We start from the raw sequence: 17,443 nt of genomic DNA, 5'->3' as shown, positions 1-17,443 counted from the left end.
TGCCCCATTGAATAAGAGTGGACACTTGACATTGGCAGGCTATATCTACTTACCTTATATAATAGCAAGCAGCTGTAGCGAGGCTGTAAGAGACCTGGCATACTTATGGAACCAGTGTGTTGCCGCATGCCACTTGGGCGCTAAGCATGGTTGATAAGAGGTATCGCAAGTACTCTCAGTCCAGACCGTCCATGACCGACAACCACCTGTATGTGCCCGTGCCTTGGTTGGGTACGACCCTCGCACTTCTCCGTCGAGGGGTCTGGACATCAAGATAGGGAGGGTATGACAGAAGCACACAAACGTTACACTGCCGTATCAGGCACCCCGATAGACGGTACTGGGCATCACCTCGTATCGCCCAGATTCGCCATTCCCAAGGCAACAGTCGCCGTCGAGAGGCCATCGAGGTTTTATCGTCCCGAACCTTGATCCTTGAGATGGTTGCCAGATGCCCAAGACAAGACATCTGCACCAGCTTCAATCGGAGTGGCAACTTAACATTGGGAAGTTATACCTAGCAAGGCAGCTGTAGCGAGGTTGGAAAAGATCTCGTCACCTGGCCTGCTTTGACTTCGAGACCGCATGGCATCAATGGACAGATGGGAAGGCAAAAGGAAAAAAGAATATCGACTGCCGGGCCCCAAAAAAGTGAGGCGGGAGCTATTAGTGTATCGAATCGTAGGGATGGAGTCCGTGGAATTGACCAATGGGGGCATGCTTGGGGTAACATGGCGGACGATCGAAGGGTTTGCTCCCAGGTCAGGCTGCCTGCTTGCAGGACGTATGGCCCCAGACGCCCCAAGAAATTTGGTATCTTGGAGGAAAACAGTTGGACGGAATCCGCAAGCTCGCTGGCAAGAGGGAAAGGGGCCAGCCAGGTTTATATACGTGCGCAATGACTGACTGCTGGCTCATCGCAAACGGGGAAAGCAAGCCAATTGCTCTCCCCTGCTGCCTGGATGGGCCGGCTCTCGTCAAAGGCATTCAAGCTTCATCCACCACGTTCGCGACGCCATCTCTTCCTTCGCCTTCGTCCACCAACTTGGTGGGTGTGCCACCCCAGACTCGGCCAACGCAAGGCTGCATGCCTGTCTGACATTATTGGATGCCCATGGCCGGGCCCAGACTGCCACGTTTCCGCGGCTGATCGCCATATGATGCCCAATCCCGCTCTGCCTGCATATCGTTGCAACTATAAAGGACGCGGCATAAGCAAGTGATCGACAAGACACTTGCCGCCTGCAACATCTCGCTTTTGCTCGACATGAACTCCCCCTATCCTTACTGGTACTGGTTTTATACTTTGTCTCAGCAAATCAGCTCGAGGTTATCCAATGGTTCTGACATTGACTCGCCCATGGCTTGAGAGCCTCACAGATCAACTGGGTCTGGAAGAATTGTTTGTGTCGAAGTACGCAAAACCAACAACGTTCTACCCCAACTCATAATATCGTCACTATTACACTCATTGTTACAGCACATGTTTGCTTGGTACGAGCTGGCGTAACCTCCCTCTTTTCTCCGCGCCAATTAGCCCGTCACCGACATTTTCTCTAACCTCGACTTGACGGCATCGACCAGAGCCGACTCGCGTTCGAGTAGCCCTTGTACCTGCTTCAGCTTCGCTTTTCGGAGCTCAGACGGTATTCGAAGGTCCGGAGTGGATGCGGCTGAACCGTCCTCCCTGTCATCTCCCGGCTTGGCAATCTTTTCTGCCTTGGGAACCAAATCATCCCTGAGCGCCTTCGCCTCATCATACCTCTTGCCGAGGTGCTTCAAGCGAGCCGGCCCATCTGCCGTGGGTGCATCCGACCCATACAGACTAGCGTCCAGGGCGTTTACCTCATTGACCCAGGCCCTCTCCTTGTCGCTAAGCTCGCGAGTGGTCCCCTTGCTGACCGTCTTCCTCATCCTCTCGAGTCTTTGGTTGAGTTCGCCACTCCTGTGCTTGGCTGCTTCCAGGCGCCGTTCAACAGACGTTTTGCTCGATTCAGAGGTCCCGTCTCCTGCTTGGTCATCGCCCGTGATTGCCTCGACTCTCGCCTTGACCTCGTGCGCCTTGGTGATTTGCTGCCTCAACTCGTGCTGCAGGCTCTCCAGACGACGGAACAGTTCGGATGTCGCAGCGCCCAGCCCATGTGTCTCCTCGCTCAGGAGCTGGTGAACATCCGTAAAGACTTGCAATGTCACAGGAGACAGGCGCACCTCCTGGCTAACAATCGCCTTGTGCCGACTAGTGCGAAGCTTTTCGAGTAGCTCCGGAAGCGCCGAATTTCTCTCAAATATGTGAGAAGGCTGGAAAGTCGGGCGAGGCTCGTAGAAGTCCAAAGGCTTTACATCAACCTCCTGGTGGACCTTGGGCGAAACAGACCGAACCGCCTCAAACTCGTCCTCAGGGGTCTCGAACACGACAGTGAGCGGTTCGAAAGGGGTCGCAGATAATATGAAGTAGCCCAGATCAGGATCCCGAATGGCCACTGCCGCTGTTAATGGCAAATAGTCGTCGCCCTGGTTGGGACTTGTGTAAAGCCTCTCACGAGTTGAGGTTTGCCCTCGGACGAGCACATCCATCCTGAAGTCCAACCCGCTTTGCGACTCGCCTCGCAACTCGCTTTCGAGCCGGAAAACCCAGGGAGAAAGCGATAAATATGTGATACTTGTTGGGTGGGTGACGTAGAAGGCGTAACGTGAAGTTACATCCGGGCTGAACATGGGCCACCCGTCGGTTGTCATTTCCATACTCTTCAGGGTGTCAAGAGTCTGGAATGTAAGCAGGGAGCAGTCATCTTCGTCTTCCGAAGACCTTGTAATCTCCCTTAATCTGTTCTTTGGGGGCAACCATTTGGCCTGGACTCCCTCCAAATCAAGGCATATTCGCAGTTGCCCACTTGACGAAAGGAGGCATATGACGTTGAGTGATAAACCCTCTTGGTCGATATCGTCGACTTCCAGGTCATCTTCTTCCCCCATCATCAACTCGTCCGTGTCAAGCTTCTGGCCAATGACGAAAATATCCGTGAGCTCTATATCCATATCATCTTCGGCGTCCACACTAAGTTCCAAATCGAATGGACCCTGCAATTTGGGTACAACACCAGGGCGCGATGGCCTGGAGTAAACTTCGGCAGGGGGCTCCCCAAGAGGGCCGTCAACCTCGACAGGTTCCTGGTTATCCAGGTCGGACATCCAGTCAAGCTGCTGCTGCGCTAGCAGTTTGGCCGCGGGGGATACGTCCGGGTCATCCTCGATGGCTGCGAGATTGCCGACAATGCCGACTGAGAGCGAGGGAATCAAGGTAGGCGGAGGCGCCCATCGAGATGGCAGTAAGGGGCAAATAGCATAGACATCTCCCTGCCCCATTGCCACCCACAAGGTCATGGCAGACCACCCTCCCGAGCCTCGGCTTGCGAACGCGGCCGAGGCCACATCCATTTCGAACGAGTCGGCTGAGAAATTCCTGCCGGAAGCATCGTTTGAAGGTGCAAAGTTCTGGTCCAGGGATGTACCATCGGCAAGTTTCTTCAGGTCGATAGTCAGAGTAGATTTGTCGAAGGACCAGCGATCGCTGGGGGACAATTCCCACACTCTCACAACAGCATCAGTAGTGACTGTTACTAGAGCGGAGCCGTTGACCCCCAAAGGATGCCACAGCGCCGAGGCAACAGCAGAACGATCGAAGACGTGCGTCGTAGGTCCGAGAGTCCACGACTTGGGCTTGATAATCTCATTCGTGGGTGACGTCAGGTGGGATAAGTCTGGCACGGCGATGATGCGAACTGTATGTGTAGTCAAGACAGCCAAGTAGTCCTCATGGGGAGAGATGACGAGCTGTCGGATTTCGGCTGCGACGTTGACTGTGAGGGTCTTGTAGAGGTTAGCTACGTGATAGAGAACATGAACGGCAAGGGCGCTATGCTCACCCTGAAGCCGACGTAGTCTTCTTTCTCCGCGGCATCGAGCAGCTCATTCGTGTCGAGGCCATTGGGGTCTTCGCGCTTGATTCGGAAATCGGTCCGGCCTCTCACGTCCTTCTCTTGCCATTTCTCCTTGACCTCAATGAGGTCGACCCATCTGATCTCCTTGCCAACAGCGACGAAAACCTGAGAGCCGGACTGAGCGATAACACGGCGCGGGCCAGTCTTGCTGATGTCGGACTTCGAGGCGGAGGAGTAGGGAGAAGGTCTGGGCTCGCCAGCTGCAGGGGCGAAGACCCGGTGGCCTGGAGAAGGTCGCGACAGCCAGGCCGGCGTGTAAGCTTTCACCTTGGGCATGTTCCTGATTGGGTAAATGTAGGTTTGTCCTCAAGGCAGATTATCGAGTGAACATTTCGCGATTTGACGTCGTGCGTGATGGAGCCGCCTCTATCGATAGTGGTTGGGAGCCAAGTGTTTGCAGGTAGGCTGTCCAGTCAAGGTAATGGAGTATGTAGTTGGGGGGTGTTGGTTAATCGGTGAAGCGGAAAGTAAAAAGAAAGGCCTAGCAACGAGCCAGCAACAGCGACGATGCAAGCTGGACGCATCTGGGAATTTTTGGGCGCCAGCTCTCCAGTCAATCCGCCTGAAGATCCCTGTCGGGAGCTAGCTAGGTACGCTAGAACTTTTTGTTTGGGTACGTGCATGCAAGAGCTATCTGTACAAGGTCGGGCTTGTACTTTACTTTGCCGGACCAGCAAAAGAGCTCCAGCCACGCGACCGCGTCTGCTGCTGAGCTTACAGGCCTAAGCTATAAGTATGTACTTGAGAAGTAGGGAGTTCAACTGTTCTCCAGCCAAAAAAAAAAGCGGTACCACCAGGCTGAGTTGAGCCTCATGCGATATACTTCATCAATTGATTGACAGCTTCACATCTGCATCTCAGCCTCTCTCATAACTCGATTGTCATACCCATCTTTATTTTTTATTTTTTTTTCATCTTCCGTTTTCTGTCTCACCTTTTCCTCTTAACAACCATCAAACACAAAGTGCGGTGTGGGTCAAAATGCGAGGCGGATTCAGGAACACAGTTGAGCGGCTGGACAGGCCCAGCGCGTACTATCTGAACCGGGTGAGTTCCATCGGATACGCCCTTTCGTCATTATGGGCAAGGGCAGGCGGGAGTTGGCAGGCCGGATGCAGGCTGTTGGGCCCAGAAGAAGTGAGACTGACAAACAGAGTTGCAGAACAATAAAAAGGGCAGAAGGAATGATCGCCACAACCGCGATGAGAAGGATGGCGACACAGAGATGGCCAACAACCAGCAACCTGAAGAGGCGCCTGAGGATCCTCTGAAAAATGCCACAACTCTCTACGTCGGTAATCTGTAAGCAATTTGTTTCATCTTCTCGTTCTCTCCCCTTCCCTTTCCCCTTTACAAGCCAGTAAAGCGACCAAGATAATCCGAGTGAGTGCCTAACTAACCACCCTCTCCAGCTCGTTCTACACAACGGAAGAGCAGGTCTACGACCTCTTCTCCAAGTGCGGGGAGATCAAGCGGCTGATCATGGGCTTGGACCGGTTCAACAAGACGCCGTGCGGCTTCTGCTTCGTCGAGTACTACACGCACCAGGACGCCCTGGACTGCCTGAAGTACGTCGGCGGCACCAAGCTGGACGAGCGCATCATCCGCACCGACCTGGACCCGGGCTTCGAGGAGGGCCGCCAGTACGGCCGCGGCAAGTCTGGCGGCCAGGTCCGCGACGAGTACCGCGACGACTTCGACGAGGGCCGCGGCGGGCTCGGCCGCGCCATCCAGCAGACGGAGCGCCTTCGCGAGGCGGAGAAGAACCGCGACGGCGAGCAGGAGATGCGCGAGGACTACGGACGCTTGCGTTGAGACAGTGGCTGCATTCTGCACAGCGCGGGAGGAGTTTGGCATAGGTTGCAGTGTACGATAGGATATACCCTTATGGGTCGGTGTTCCTTGATCAGCTACTTCAGACGCCGACCAGTTTTTGCTGAAACCCCCTCGATGTACAACAAGCAGGCTTCTGTTTCAGGAGGTCGACAGCTATGCCTTGTGAGTAGTTACAGGGCCTAGCGAGTAAAGCAGGCGTCTACTCAGGCATGGAACAAGCATCTCGTTTGCTCGGCGGTATTATGTGCCATAATTGAAGTTATTTCGTTACCCTTTGCCTGTCTTGCTATTGGTATACATACATCCACAAGCTTGCATCACAGAAGCTTGAAGATGGAGTTACAGTAATGTACAAATTCGCCCAAACGCCTTGGTAGATCCCTCTTGGCCTCCATGCTGATTCCTCTGCGTCTTTGTTCAATCGCCTTCACCCCTCTCGAAACAACCTATTCCTCGTCGTCAACCCCAAGTTACTACGCTTAGTATCCCGGAGGGTTCAATCGCTGCGATACTCTGGTCCACTTAGGCAACTCTGTAGGCAGATTCTCCGTCAGTATTCTTGGCTCTCTCGTATAACGACGGTTTCGCGGAAGTGGCGTAAAAGAAAGAGAGAGAAGGCAACGTACTGTGAATGCCCTTCCGGTATCGCTTCTCCTTGCGATCGAAGATGGTGTACTTGTCCTTGGGCAGCATCTCGGCCTCGGTGGGCATTGTATCCTTCCACGTCTCGAGGGCGGTGAGCGTCTGGCCCTGCTTGGCGAGCGCGGCGTCGAGGGTCGCGACGACCGAGTCGACGGCCCGGAGCCGCCTTCGTTGCCGGGTCTTCTGGAAGCGCGACAGTCGCCAGGGAGTCTTCCTGCGATGTTTGGAACAAACGCCAATGGTCAGCTATTCTGTAGTACAATGCGCCTAACTGATTGCCTTCTATTCTAGTTGATTTCGTAGTATCGCGGGCCTCTCCCCTCCCCATCATCCGTTGGATAGTCGGGGCGGGTTGTGTGGGTGGATGAGATTCGCAGCCCTGTCGTGGCGCTGCCTCTGAAGCGCTCGCTCCCTCTTCTCTAGGCCTGCGCAATGGATTGCTCCCGGGACAGCTGAGTGCAACGTACCATAGGAGACCTCCCGACAAGGGATTCGTGAATCGAAAAGCGCCGAACATGGTGCGTGGGTTGGGTTGGCTGTACGCTGGCGCTGCGGTGTGCTATGACGGATTGGAGAGGTCTCGTCAAAAAGTTCGCAGCTCTCCCTCAAATCGGCACGAGCCACACCCCCCGACATCCCTGCATTACTGTAAAGCTGGGAGAGAGCCCGCTACAGGCCCCACATCGGCCACCGCACCGCAACGTACCGCGCAGTGCCAGACTGCCAGATGCTGTTGCGCCCGCAGTGGTATGTAGGTAGGGTAGACTGACTGATTGATTGATTGTCGCAGAGCTACCTCCTAGATCGCCCACGAAGAAGAGCGGCTGAGACGAGGGCGCCTCTGAATCATTTTGCTTGCCTGTCGGGTTATATCATCTCTCAGTTTCTCTCCCTCTCTTCTGACTCCGTTAACCCAGGAGACGATGTCGTACTACTTCGCCATCGTCGGGACCCAGGACAACCCGCTGTTCGAGCATGAGTTCGGCACCTCGAAGCAGGGCGGCGACGGCATGTCGCGCTTCAACGAGGCGGCGCGGCATATGAACCAGTTCATCCTGCACAGCAGTCTGGACATTGTAGAGGAAGTGCAATGGGGCACAGGACAGATGTATGTTGCCGGCGCCTTCCACTCCAACCAGGGCTCGTTGAGCATAGCCTGTAGCATACTCGAGACTTACCTACGTGATATTTGACAGGTATCTCAAACACGTCGACAAGTTCTTCAACAACTACGTATCTTGCTACATAACCGCCGGCAACATCAAGTTCCTCCTGCTTCACCAACCAACGACTCCCAACTCGGCGGCCGCCGCCTCGTCGCGCTCCTCCACATCCATCGCGGCAAACCCCACGAGCCCGCAAACCGAGGAAGCCGTCCGCAACTTCTTCGTCGAGGTGTACGAGAACTGGGTCAAGACCATCATGAACCCATTTTACCGTGTCAACATGGAGGTGCGTAGTCCTGTGTTCCGACAGCGAGTCGCTGCTGCGGGAAGGAAGTACTTGTAAGAAAGGGCCCGAATAGATACTGCAAATAAACGAGAAGAAGGATCGGTGTTACGGCGTTGGGTGGTTGCAATTCGAAATACCAATGCGCATTGCTAAAGGAATCCGGACACATATGTAGGACCATGTCACATCATGGATGCCAGGATAATTTGCATGGTTCGTTCATACGGGGTTGCCAGCTGGCCTCTAGAGCGAGGAACAGGAAACCATTATGCAAAGCCATCACGTTCATAATCACAAAAGGCGGCAGCAAGTCAAGAGTTGATCATCAAAGCAGAGCTTTCGCAATGCTCTCAAGTGTATTCAGCGTACGATATAGCTGCAACAACAAGGCTCATCTGTTCTTCAGATGCCTAAAGTCGGGAATTCATCGCAAGGTCCATGTCCATGGTAGTAACCGCCAACGCCAACAAGAATTCAGAGTGTATCATGCCATTCCCTGTAACCCAAACGCAAATAGTGCTGCTGGTACCGCTATTGCAGCATGCAACAAGCCCGAAAGTCGTCCATAAAATAACAGACAAGATGTTCCAGGCAGATGGTGAAGTAGGAGACGCTTAACCGCCGAAACCGTACAGGGTGCGGCCCTGTCGCTTCAGAGCGTAGACGACATCGAGAGAGGTGACAGTCTTGCGCTTGGCGTGCTCAGTGTACGTAACAGCGTCGCGAATGACGCCCTCGAGGAAGGACTTGAGGACACCGCGAGTCTCCTCGTAGATCACTGTAGGAAGGAACGCGTTAGTAAAGTGTACCTTGGCAATGGGTCAAGTGCTCAATAGCAGGGGAACATACTGGCAGAGATACGCTTGACACCGCCACGACGTGCGAGACGACGGATGGCGGGCTTGGTGATACCCTGGATGTTGTCACGCAAGATCTTTCGGTGACGCTTGGCACCGCCCTTTCCGAGGCCCTTGCCGCCCTTGCCGCCTATTGAAGATTGGTATTAGTACACGAACGTGATGATTAATGGTAATCCCCCATGTGTCAAGCGTGTCTGGTGTAGAGTGGAGACGCGTCGCGGTGTGTGGCGGGGATGCCAACATCGCAAGCGAACCGCAGCCACGACCAGGCGCCAACATGGAGGGAGGGGAAACAGAAGGGTGCACTTACGTCCAGTCATCTTGAATGAGGGGTAGTGGTGTTTGTGAGGGTGTTTGGTGATGAAATATGCTGGATGACGCGATGGTCAAGGAGGTTGTGTTGATGGATGTTGATGGATCGGGAATGGAGTCTTTCGGAAAAGTGAGAGTAGGGGAAAAAGAGATTGGTGGGCAGGTGGGTTGGCTTATATGTGGTGGTGAGCTGATTGCAATCAGTAAAGTGGGGTGGGGATCTGGCTGATTTGGGGCAGTTGCGTTGCGGTAAGGAATTAAATCATTAATTAATTCGGTACGGAAACGCTTTGGGTTGGGTTGATTTTCTCGACGAATTCCGGGGCGCTTACAAGGCCCGGATGTGCCTGGGACTTTGGGTGGTGGTTTTCGCTGTTGCATTGACTAGGTAGGTAGCTCCCCCCAAGATCAGTTCGGGACCCGCTTTCCTATTTGTAGTGCATTACCTGTCGCGTCGACGGATCAGGCCCGTGCTCCCGTCAGCTCTCGCCTTGTTCTCCCTTGCCTTGCAAAACAAGGCTCACAGCTGCAATTGTTTGCCTGGAGGCGTTCAGCAGCCATTGAATTTGGTCATGCTGTTTTTCTTGTAAATCTGTATCATGACCAGGTATTCTTCTCGGCTTAGAGGCTTTTTGTTTGTGGGGACCTCTTTTTCCTCGCAGGCACCCATGCCCCGTAGCGGCTCCTTTATTCCCGGCGGATTCGCGCTCCAAACTCACAGCACAACGAACTGAGGCATTTGGCACTACATTCCCAGGACAACACAGTAGACGGAATATCCGGGGAAACCGTGGCAGGCAATTACTCGCTCAAGTGTTGTCAAAACAGACGGATTTTTCCGGACCTCGATCTCTATCCTATAGTACACGCGCGTCGAAACCCTATGCATGATGGCTACCTATACAGAAAAACCAACAACCGCCCCTGCCGCAGCAGTGCCAAATCCCTTCGTTGGAAGACACCAAAATCATGTCCCCTAAGCCGCCTCGACCCTCTGTTCTCCTGAACGCCAATGCCATGCTGTGATGATAACCCATGCATGCCTTGCAACCAAGTAATCCTAACTCGTTGCGTCGTGCCCCAGATGTATTGAAATTCACTATCCGTAATCACACCTCTTCGCCAATGCATCACAGCCAATCTATGTCGCTGTGGCTGAACGCTTGAAAACACCGGCTTGCTTTTTCATGTATGCATTCATGCCATCATCGAGTCTTCATAACTATCCTCCTCCTCTAAACTCTCAATAGCCTCTTTAATTTGCTGGCTTGCCTGTAGGTAATATGTTAGCTGGGAAGTATCAACAACGCGCGGCTGCGAATTTGGGACATACCTTTGGATCTAAATTCAGTGCAATTGTGAAATGTCGAACGGCTTGACCCTTGTCGTTCAACGATTTGTACAATTTGCCCAACAAGAAGTGAACCGTGGCTTCGTCTGGGGCAAGGTGCTTCAATATCTCCAGTTCTTTCTGGGCCGCGTCGAGCTGGTTCAAGGCCAGAAGAGCGCGTGCCTTCTTGTACCGAGTCTGGGCGGCGCTGGGCGCCAGTTCCGTGGCCTTGCTGAAATATTGCAGAGCCTGCACTGTTTGCCGTTGCCTTTCCAGCACGTTGCCAATGCAACAAATCAAGACAGCGTTGGTAGGATTGATGACAGATGCAGTGTGGAAGTGCGTGTACGCCTTGTCGTAGTTGCCGAGCTTCTCGTATACACGGCCAATACCGTAGTAGGCGTTATAGTGTCGACGATCAGCCGAGATAGCCTGGCGATATGCCGTAAGCGCCTTCTCGTACTCTTCGTTTGCAACGTGTTCATGGCCTTGAAGCGTGAATGCGTAGGCAAACGAGGGGTTCAACTGAGTTGCCCGCTTGAAGCATCGTAAGGCTTGCTCGTGGTCCCTTGCTAGCGACCAGGCGTTGCCGAGCGCACACCACGCCTGGGGCGAGTGCCATGAGGAGTCAACCAGGTCGTGGGCAAGGAAGCAAAGGTCGGTTTCCCGCTTGAGAAACCACAGGATCGTCGAATATACTTCCATATCCTCCAACCGTGTTGGCGCTAGGATCCGCAGTCTCCTATACTGCTTCTCTGCTTCGCCATAGTTTGCCTGCTCATAGTACGCACGGCCCATCTGCGACAATACCCATGGCGTTTCCTGGTGCACTCTGGGTAGCGAGTTGAATGCAATTATCGACTCTGAGCATTGGAACTGAGATAGGGCGAAATATCCAGTGCCGAATTTCTTCAGCAAATCCAATAAATATTTCAGGGTTTCCTCAACCTTTACAGGTTCTGGTTCCGCTGGCTTCACCAAAGGAGCTTGCGGTGGTGGTTCTTTGATCCTGGGAGCCTCGGCATGATCCACGTCCATGCCATTATCATCCATCGGCTTCCGATTACCACTGACGGCTCGACCGACGCTTGTACCGCTGGATGTTGTCGGCCGCATGATTCTGGAAATAGGGGGTCTAGCCTTCTTCAGTTCGCGCGTAGCCGCCGCTCCAACAGTGGCAGCCCCAGAGTTGGCCTTCGAGTTGCCGCCACGGAACATGTTGATTCTCGTGCTCCGTCTTGGTGGTGCACCTGGTTCTTCCGACTGTTGCCTCGGTTGGACCGGGTGCCCAGATACTGTTCTCTTCCTTTCAAAGCCCGGTGCTGTCGTTATTGGTGGTCTTGACGTAACCGGGTCTGATTCCGGAAGCAACTCATCCTGAGCCTTGTCTTGGGGCCTCTGATTCCTTCTCGATCCTAGGCGGTAGCTCACCTTGGGTGGTATGTCCAAGGTTTCAGCGGCTTGAACATTTCTGGTCTTCTTTGGCGCGCCATAGGCAGGTTCTTGGGCCAAGCCTAGCCGCGGGACATTTGTATGATCCTGGTTATTCGTGGGTGGGGTCTCAAGACCATCCGGTATACGAAGAGAGCCGGACGCCATCCTAGAGCGCGCTGCATTGATCTTCGCCATGAACTCGTTTTCTGCCGCGTCGAATGAAGAAAGGTTGTTACTCGAGAACATTTCATTTCCGGCTGCCGCACGATGCGCATCGAAGGGGTCCGCGTTCTCATATATCGCGGTCCGTAAAGAGGATTTCTTGGCAACCGGATCCATAGGGTTCACAAAGCCACCATCGGATATGATGCCCGCAGGCAGGTCGTTTTCGAAGCCCTGAAGCAACGTATCGTTCAGCTTGAAGATGTTCTGCGTCCGCACGTTAATCCCCATGTCACAGAGTGCGGTAAAAGCGTCCCACATGAAGGGGTTCGCTTTCAACGACTCCTCGAAACATATGATTGCTTTCTTTTTATCGTCATATAGTCGATAGAGCTTCCCGAGCAGACTGAAAACAGTAGCCGCATCCGGGTGCGGGGCACGACTCGTAGCCGTATGCCTCCCGAAACTTGTCTTGTGTGTCCAAAGCCCCCTGGACTTCTCCAGGGCGGTGATGCCGTCCTTGTAGCGCTCTAGTATCAGACATGCCTGGGCAAAGACGAAGGCGCAGCCAAGGTGGCTACCCCTATAAGCCACAGCTTTGCTGTATTCGCATGCTGTCCGGTAATCGCCGAGACGAAAGTGGCTAAGGGCTAGCAGATAAACGGATTCGCTCGAGCGTGGATCGTGTGCAGTCAGTCGTTCGGCATAGAATAGCGCATTGTCGTACGAATAGTTGTCCAGGTGGTAATATACCAGCTGCCGGAGCTGGCCACTAATGGCCGTGCTTGTAGGAGCCATAGTCGGAAGCTCTTTCCCGTAATCTCGAGGCTGGTCCTATCTGCTGAAGGCCATGGGGTACGTCCTTTCAACAAACATGCGACAATGACAAGAGCAAGCTCGTTCTTTGTGGAGATGGATTCCAGCTCTTTCGAGTCTCAGTAGCATAAGACGGACGCAAAACTGTTCAGTGGCCGTAGAAATCGAGCGAGACGCCGAAGCGCTTGAAGGCAAAGGTCGCGTTTGGTGGTATTATTAAGGATTAACGTAGTAGTCAATTGTGTGTGGCCGGGTTCAGGAGAAGGGCGAGAATCCGAATGCAGCTTGGCCGTGGAATACAAGATCGTGTGGAGAGGCCTGTGAAGTGGGCGTGGCAGCCGCGTGGGTGCACCTGGTTTGAGGTCAAGCCGACGTGAATTTGAAGAGGCGGCGCGGCGAGGTTGGGCCCATGAGAGCGGAACGGGAGTCGGGTTAAGCTCGCGGAGGTCGACACATGTCGGCATGTACCTTTTCGGTACAAGCTACGAGGGGGGAGGATATAAAGAAACGAAAGGGGCGTGCTGCAGATAGAATAGGAGATACCTCAGGCACGGTCAATCCTATGCTTCTCGAATCACTTCCAAAAACCCAGACCGCCTTCCCCGTGATATGGTGGTGGTGGTGGTGGAAAGTCGGGATTGTTGAAGGCGAATGATGACAAGGCGTTTTCTTGGGTTACTTTAGGTTACCTGGTTCTTTCTCAAGGTTCGCGATGTTGTGGTTAGCCACTGCAGCGGCTCTTTCATTGGCTGGGTTGCGCCCCAAAAGGCCGGTTTTAAGAGGCCCGCCCTGCAGGTCTTGGGAAGGCTCCTCCGTCGCCCAGAGGCCCGTGGCATAGCAACAAGAAGCGCCGGGGCGCCTAGCACGGTAACTGGTACTGTAACCTTGACAGGAGAAGGGCCCACTTTGCAGATTTTACGCCACTGGCTGACTGGCATTTCTCACTGCTAACCCATATCGACTACTTTAGTTGAGCCCGTTGAGCCACGTCGAGCTTTCTCGAATCAATTGATAATTCGACCACCTACCTACTATAATTTATGTATGCGAAGAGCATAGACGGCGGCATCTGTGGCTCCCCTAATACCTGTTTGCGAGTCACCAACACCTAACACAGCACTTTTCACTCCTCTCGATCGAGAACCCTTCTTTTTACCTTGTTCTCAATCTGGCCCACCAAACCTTACAGACAGCGCCAAGTCCTGAAGCAACGTCGCTGTCGAGACCACAGTCATGGCACAAAAGGCGCGGAAACACATTGCCAAGGCCAATGCTGATACACTAAAGAACTTGCATCTGGGGACTCTGATCGTCCACTCCTTGTTCGTCCTGGCCAACATCATCTTCAGGCGACGGGCTCTTCTCCCCTATATCCTACTGTCCATACCCAGCTTCATCTGCGAGTATGTCGTTGAGAAGACCGGCCGCCCCAAGTTTGATCCCACCACCAAGGCACTTAAATCGGCCGGCGAGGATCTCTCTGCACCTGGGCTCACCGAGTACATGTTTGATGTAATCTGGGTCACGTGGGGGGCCATAGTGTCTGTCATTTTCGTTGGCAACTGGGGCTGGCTACTGTGGTTGGCGGTGCCTATCTTTGCTGTCATCAAGGGCTACAGCCTTCTTGGAGCTGCGCGTGGAATGGCGTCTGGCATGCAACAGCAACAGCAGCAGCAGCCGGATGCGGTACCCGCAGCGGGCAACAGGAAGCAAAGACGCGCCGCTTAGGTCTGCTTTGGTTCTCCTATGCCACCTTCTGTCGGTCCATGACGACTCGGTTCTTTGGTCCATTCCTCCAGAACCTCCTTATCAACATCCTTGACCATGACATGGATATGCTCCAATGATCTGACGCTCTGGAGCGCAACCCAATTCTTGAACCAAAGCACGCGGCTCTCACCTCCCGGCCCAAGTCGACGCACGAAGTACCTCTTTACGAAGTTTTCTACTGTCTCGCGGCTTTCGGGCGTCATGTCTCCTGTTTTGGGGTCGGTAGCGATCAGAGTCCTGGACCAGACAACAATGTGTGAGATGTCGGGGGTCAGACCATAGGGCCAGTCATTGAGCAGAACCCGATAGTCAGAGGGGTCATGGAAAGGGACGTCCGATGCAGAGGCGAACGGAGGCGGCCCCCAGGCCTTGGGTAGACGGTTCTCCAGAAGGAAATTGGTCATGGAGCCGTATCGAGCTTTTGTTTCTTGCGTCCAGGCCATGTACTTTCTCAAGTCAGAAGGCTTCCGCTTCAATACAGACAAGTTGTTTTCTCCTACACGGGCATCAGGGCATCAGCAAGCAGCCCACGAGACCCAGGCGAGTTCTGCGATATTTACCAATGACTTTCTTCATGTCCTCCCAGTCATGATACGTATACTCCTCGTCGGTCAACGAGAGGATCCACCTGTCGACCTCGGTGAGTGGGAAGGGCGCATCCTGTACTGGCACGGTGCCCATATCGTAGGTCAGCCACTCCACGCTCTCAAGCAGCTCCGGATAAGGTATTGCTTGGCAGGTGGTGGGGGTGGGGTCCTCCAGGGTTCCCGAAGGCCGTGGTAAATCCGAGATCTGGGTACGTTGGAAAAGAGCGGCAGTAGTTAGCTTTCAGATAGACTCCCGTCTCACATCAAGCAGACTCCTCCAGAGTTCGTCAACGGGAACGGGTTGACCTGGCCTTTAGTGAGCCTGCCGGCGGTTGGGATGACCTGATGTGGTGCAGGTAGCACTAGTCACTAGTCCCCGAAGTTCGGTGCTGCGGATCGCCCACTATAGAAAGCCGATGGTGGGCAGAATGCCGCCTGTGCCCCTCCTTGGATTGATCTCAGCTCAGGCTCAAGGGCAGCAGGCAGTTCAAATTGCTGGGTTGGCCGGTTAGGGCCTCAACCACGCTAAACTCTAATCCGACATTTTATCCCATTGGCGACTGGCGTTCCTGTGCCTGCCGTCTCGTCTCGGCAATAGGTTTGGCCGCCACGAAAAGCTTCCATCCCACCGGGCGGCTGGGCTCCTGGCTGCCTGGGTAGGCTGGTTGTCAACTTGTGGCTGGCAGATTGATCAAGTGCCCACTCGGGTCTCCACACCGGAGCTTTGCTCTTGCTCTTTGCTCAACAGATTGCATTTCGGCCTTTTTTCCTGGCAGACTGTGGAGGAATTCCATCGTGGCTGTCCCATTGTAATCCATCCTCATGATCCAGGGTCGTCCGTCTTGTCGGTGCGAAATACTGCGCACGCTCGTCCGGACTTGCATTTCAGCATCTTCTGTCCTTTTCAAATCCCCAGGAAAAAATTATCACGGCCAATCGGCACCGGTGTTTTCAAGATGAGCGACGAATCGTTGGTCTCGAGCCGTAACATCAATGGCATCTACATCCCTGCAGGATTGTTGGTGTTCGGCACCTTCATTGTGAAAAGGGAATGGGTGCCCTACGCGATTCTCCTGGCCATTGCCCTGGGCGCATGGAAATTCGTTGATCAGCGTATGTGCCACTGCTACTGCGATTGCTACAATTTTACACCCTCGGATTTGAACTAACTGTCGCGCAGAGCCTAAGAAGGTCCTCAAGCCCGACACCTTCCAGGAGTTCGAGCTGAAGGAGAAGACGATCGTATCTCACAACGTCGCCATGTCAGTAATATTGCCCCGCAGCATATCAAGTGGTTCTAACCAAGGACAGCTACCGATTCAAACTCCCCGCTGCCAACTCGATCATCGGGCTGCCCATCGGCCAGCACATCTCGATCGGCGCCAACATTGCTCAGGAAGACGGCAGCAGCAAGGAGATCGTCCGTTCTTATACTCCCATCTCGGGCGACCACCAGCCTGGCTATGTTGACTTCCTGATTAAGTCCTACCCGACCGGAAACATCTCCAAGTACATGGCTTCGCTTGCTGTCGGGCAGACGATCCGCATGCGCGGCCCCAAGGGTGCCTTTGTCTACACCCCCAACATGGTCCGCCACTTTGGCATGGTTGCCGGTGGCACTGGTATCACTCCGATGCTCCAGGTCATCCGAGCTATTATCCGAGGCCGACCTGCCGGCGACAAGACCCAGGTCGACTTGATCTATGCAAACGTCACGGAACAGGATATTCTCTTGAGGGGGACCTGGACACGCTAGCCAAGGAGGACAGCGGCTTCCGGGTTCACTACGTGCTGGACAAGCCCCCTCAGGACTGGGCCGGTGGTGTCGGGTTTGTCACTGCCGAAATGCTCGAGGTGAGTGAACGGGTGCTGTGCGCTTACAACAACAGAAAACTAACATATCACAGAAATGGTTGCCCAAGGCTGCCCCTGATGTCAAGCTGCTGCTTTGCGGTCCCCCGCCTATGGTCAGCGGCTTGAAGAAGGCCAGCCAGAGTCTCGGCTACGAAAAGGCTCGCCCTGTCAGCAAGCTCGACGACCAGGTCTTTGCCTTTTAGAAAGTCAGGTCCCACAGCTCCTACTGATGAGTAATAACTATACAATGTGTTTCAGCGAACATATTGACCCATGAGCTGAGCATCTGCGCAACTGGTCACCTGATCTGGCCGTTGCACTGTTTGTGTTTGTGGCTAAGGGTCCAAATGGGCGATCAGATTTACAGAATCATGTATATGTAAAGGGATA

General features: G+C 53.9%; 9 protein-coding genes across 9 annotated transcripts; 4 read left to right on the top strand and 5 right to left on the bottom strand.

Annotated features, from left to right (window-relative positions):
* Positions 1-1,533: 1,533 nt before the first annotated feature.
* PG985_006190 (nucleoporin NUP82) lies at positions 1,534-4,274 on the bottom strand (the record flags this gene model as incomplete). The annotated part of the gene is made up of 2 exons (XM_066825959.1): positions 1,534-3,867; positions 3,924-4,274. The coding sequence occupies 2 exons, from the start codon at positions 4,272-4,274 to the stop codon at positions 1,534-1,536; spliced, it is 2,685 nt and encodes an 894-aa protein (XP_066685566.1).
* A 705-nt stretch (positions 4,275-4,979) lies between these two features.
* On the top strand, positions 4,980-5,813 carry PG985_006189 (RNA recognition domain-containing protein; the record flags this gene model as incomplete). Its single annotated transcript, XM_066825958.1, has 3 exons — positions 4,980-5,045; positions 5,161-5,300; positions 5,411-5,813. 3 exons carry the CDS (start codon positions 4,980-4,982, stop codon positions 5,811-5,813), a joined length of 609 nt encoding a protein of 202 aa, XP_066685565.1.
* A 500-nt stretch (positions 5,814-6,313) lies between these two features.
* PG985_006188 (mitochondrial 54S ribosomal protein mL60) lies at positions 6,314-6,993 on the bottom strand (the record flags this gene model as incomplete). Its single annotated transcript, XM_066825957.1, has 3 exons — positions 6,314-6,366; positions 6,461-6,690; positions 6,944-6,993. The coding sequence occupies 3 exons, from the start codon at positions 6,991-6,993 to the stop codon at positions 6,314-6,316; spliced, it is 333 nt and encodes a 110-aa protein (XP_066685564.1).
* Positions 6,994-7,399: 406 nt separating this feature from the next.
* PG985_006187 (uncharacterized protein) lies at positions 7,400-7,985 on the top strand (the record flags this gene model as incomplete). Its single annotated transcript, XM_066825956.1, has 2 exons — positions 7,400-7,584; positions 7,673-7,985. The coding sequence occupies 2 exons, from the start codon at positions 7,400-7,402 to the stop codon at positions 7,983-7,985; spliced, it is 498 nt and encodes a 165-aa protein (XP_066685563.1).
* A 557-nt stretch (positions 7,986-8,542) lies between these two features.
* Positions 8,543-9,108, bottom strand: PG985_006186 (Histone H4; the record flags this gene model as incomplete). The annotated part of the gene is made up of 3 exons (XM_066825955.1): positions 8,543-8,706; positions 8,778-8,915; positions 9,099-9,108. The coding sequence occupies 3 exons, from the start codon at positions 9,106-9,108 to the stop codon at positions 8,543-8,545; spliced, it is 312 nt and encodes a 103-aa protein (XP_066685562.1).
* A 1,189-nt stretch (positions 9,109-10,297) lies between these two features.
* PG985_006185 (uncharacterized protein) lies at positions 10,298-12,824 on the bottom strand (the record flags this gene model as incomplete). The annotated part of the gene is made up of 2 exons (XM_066825954.1): positions 10,298-10,372; positions 10,434-12,824. 2 exons carry the CDS (start codon positions 12,822-12,824, stop codon positions 10,298-10,300), a joined length of 2,466 nt encoding a protein of 821 aa, XP_066685561.1.
* A 1,251-nt stretch (positions 12,825-14,075) lies between these two features.
* Positions 14,076-14,570, top strand: PG985_006184 (uncharacterized protein; the record flags this gene model as incomplete). Its single annotated transcript, XM_066825953.1, has 1 exon — positions 14,076-14,570. One exon carries the CDS (start codon positions 14,076-14,078, stop codon positions 14,568-14,570), a length of 495 nt encoding a protein of 164 aa, XP_066685560.1.
* Positions 14,567-15,293, bottom strand: PG985_006183 (uncharacterized protein; the record flags this gene model as incomplete). The annotated part of the gene is made up of 2 exons (XM_066825952.1): positions 14,567-15,108; positions 15,173-15,293. 2 exons carry the CDS (start codon positions 15,291-15,293, stop codon positions 14,567-14,569), a joined length of 663 nt encoding a protein of 220 aa, XP_066685559.1.
* An 862-nt stretch (positions 15,294-16,155) lies between these two features.
* On the top strand, positions 16,156-17,256 carry PG985_006182 (uncharacterized protein; the record flags this gene model as incomplete). Its single annotated transcript, XM_066825951.1, has 5 exons — positions 16,156-16,312; positions 16,380-16,461; positions 16,511-16,910; positions 16,937-17,053; positions 17,107-17,256. 5 exons carry the CDS (start codon positions 16,156-16,158, stop codon positions 17,254-17,256), a joined length of 906 nt encoding a protein of 301 aa, XP_066685558.1.
* Between the last annotated feature and the right edge of the window lie 187 nt (positions 17,257-17,443).

Source organism: Apiospora marii (assembly GCF_038362585.1).
Source record: "Apiospora marii strain CBS 49790 chromosome Unknown utg000004l_segment0_segment0, whole genome shotgun sequence".
Classification (NCBI taxonomy): Eukaryota; Fungi; Ascomycota; class Sordariomycetes; order Amphisphaeriales; family Apiosporaceae; genus Apiospora; species Apiospora marii.
This window is presented reverse-complemented; position numbering and strand designations above follow the sequence as displayed.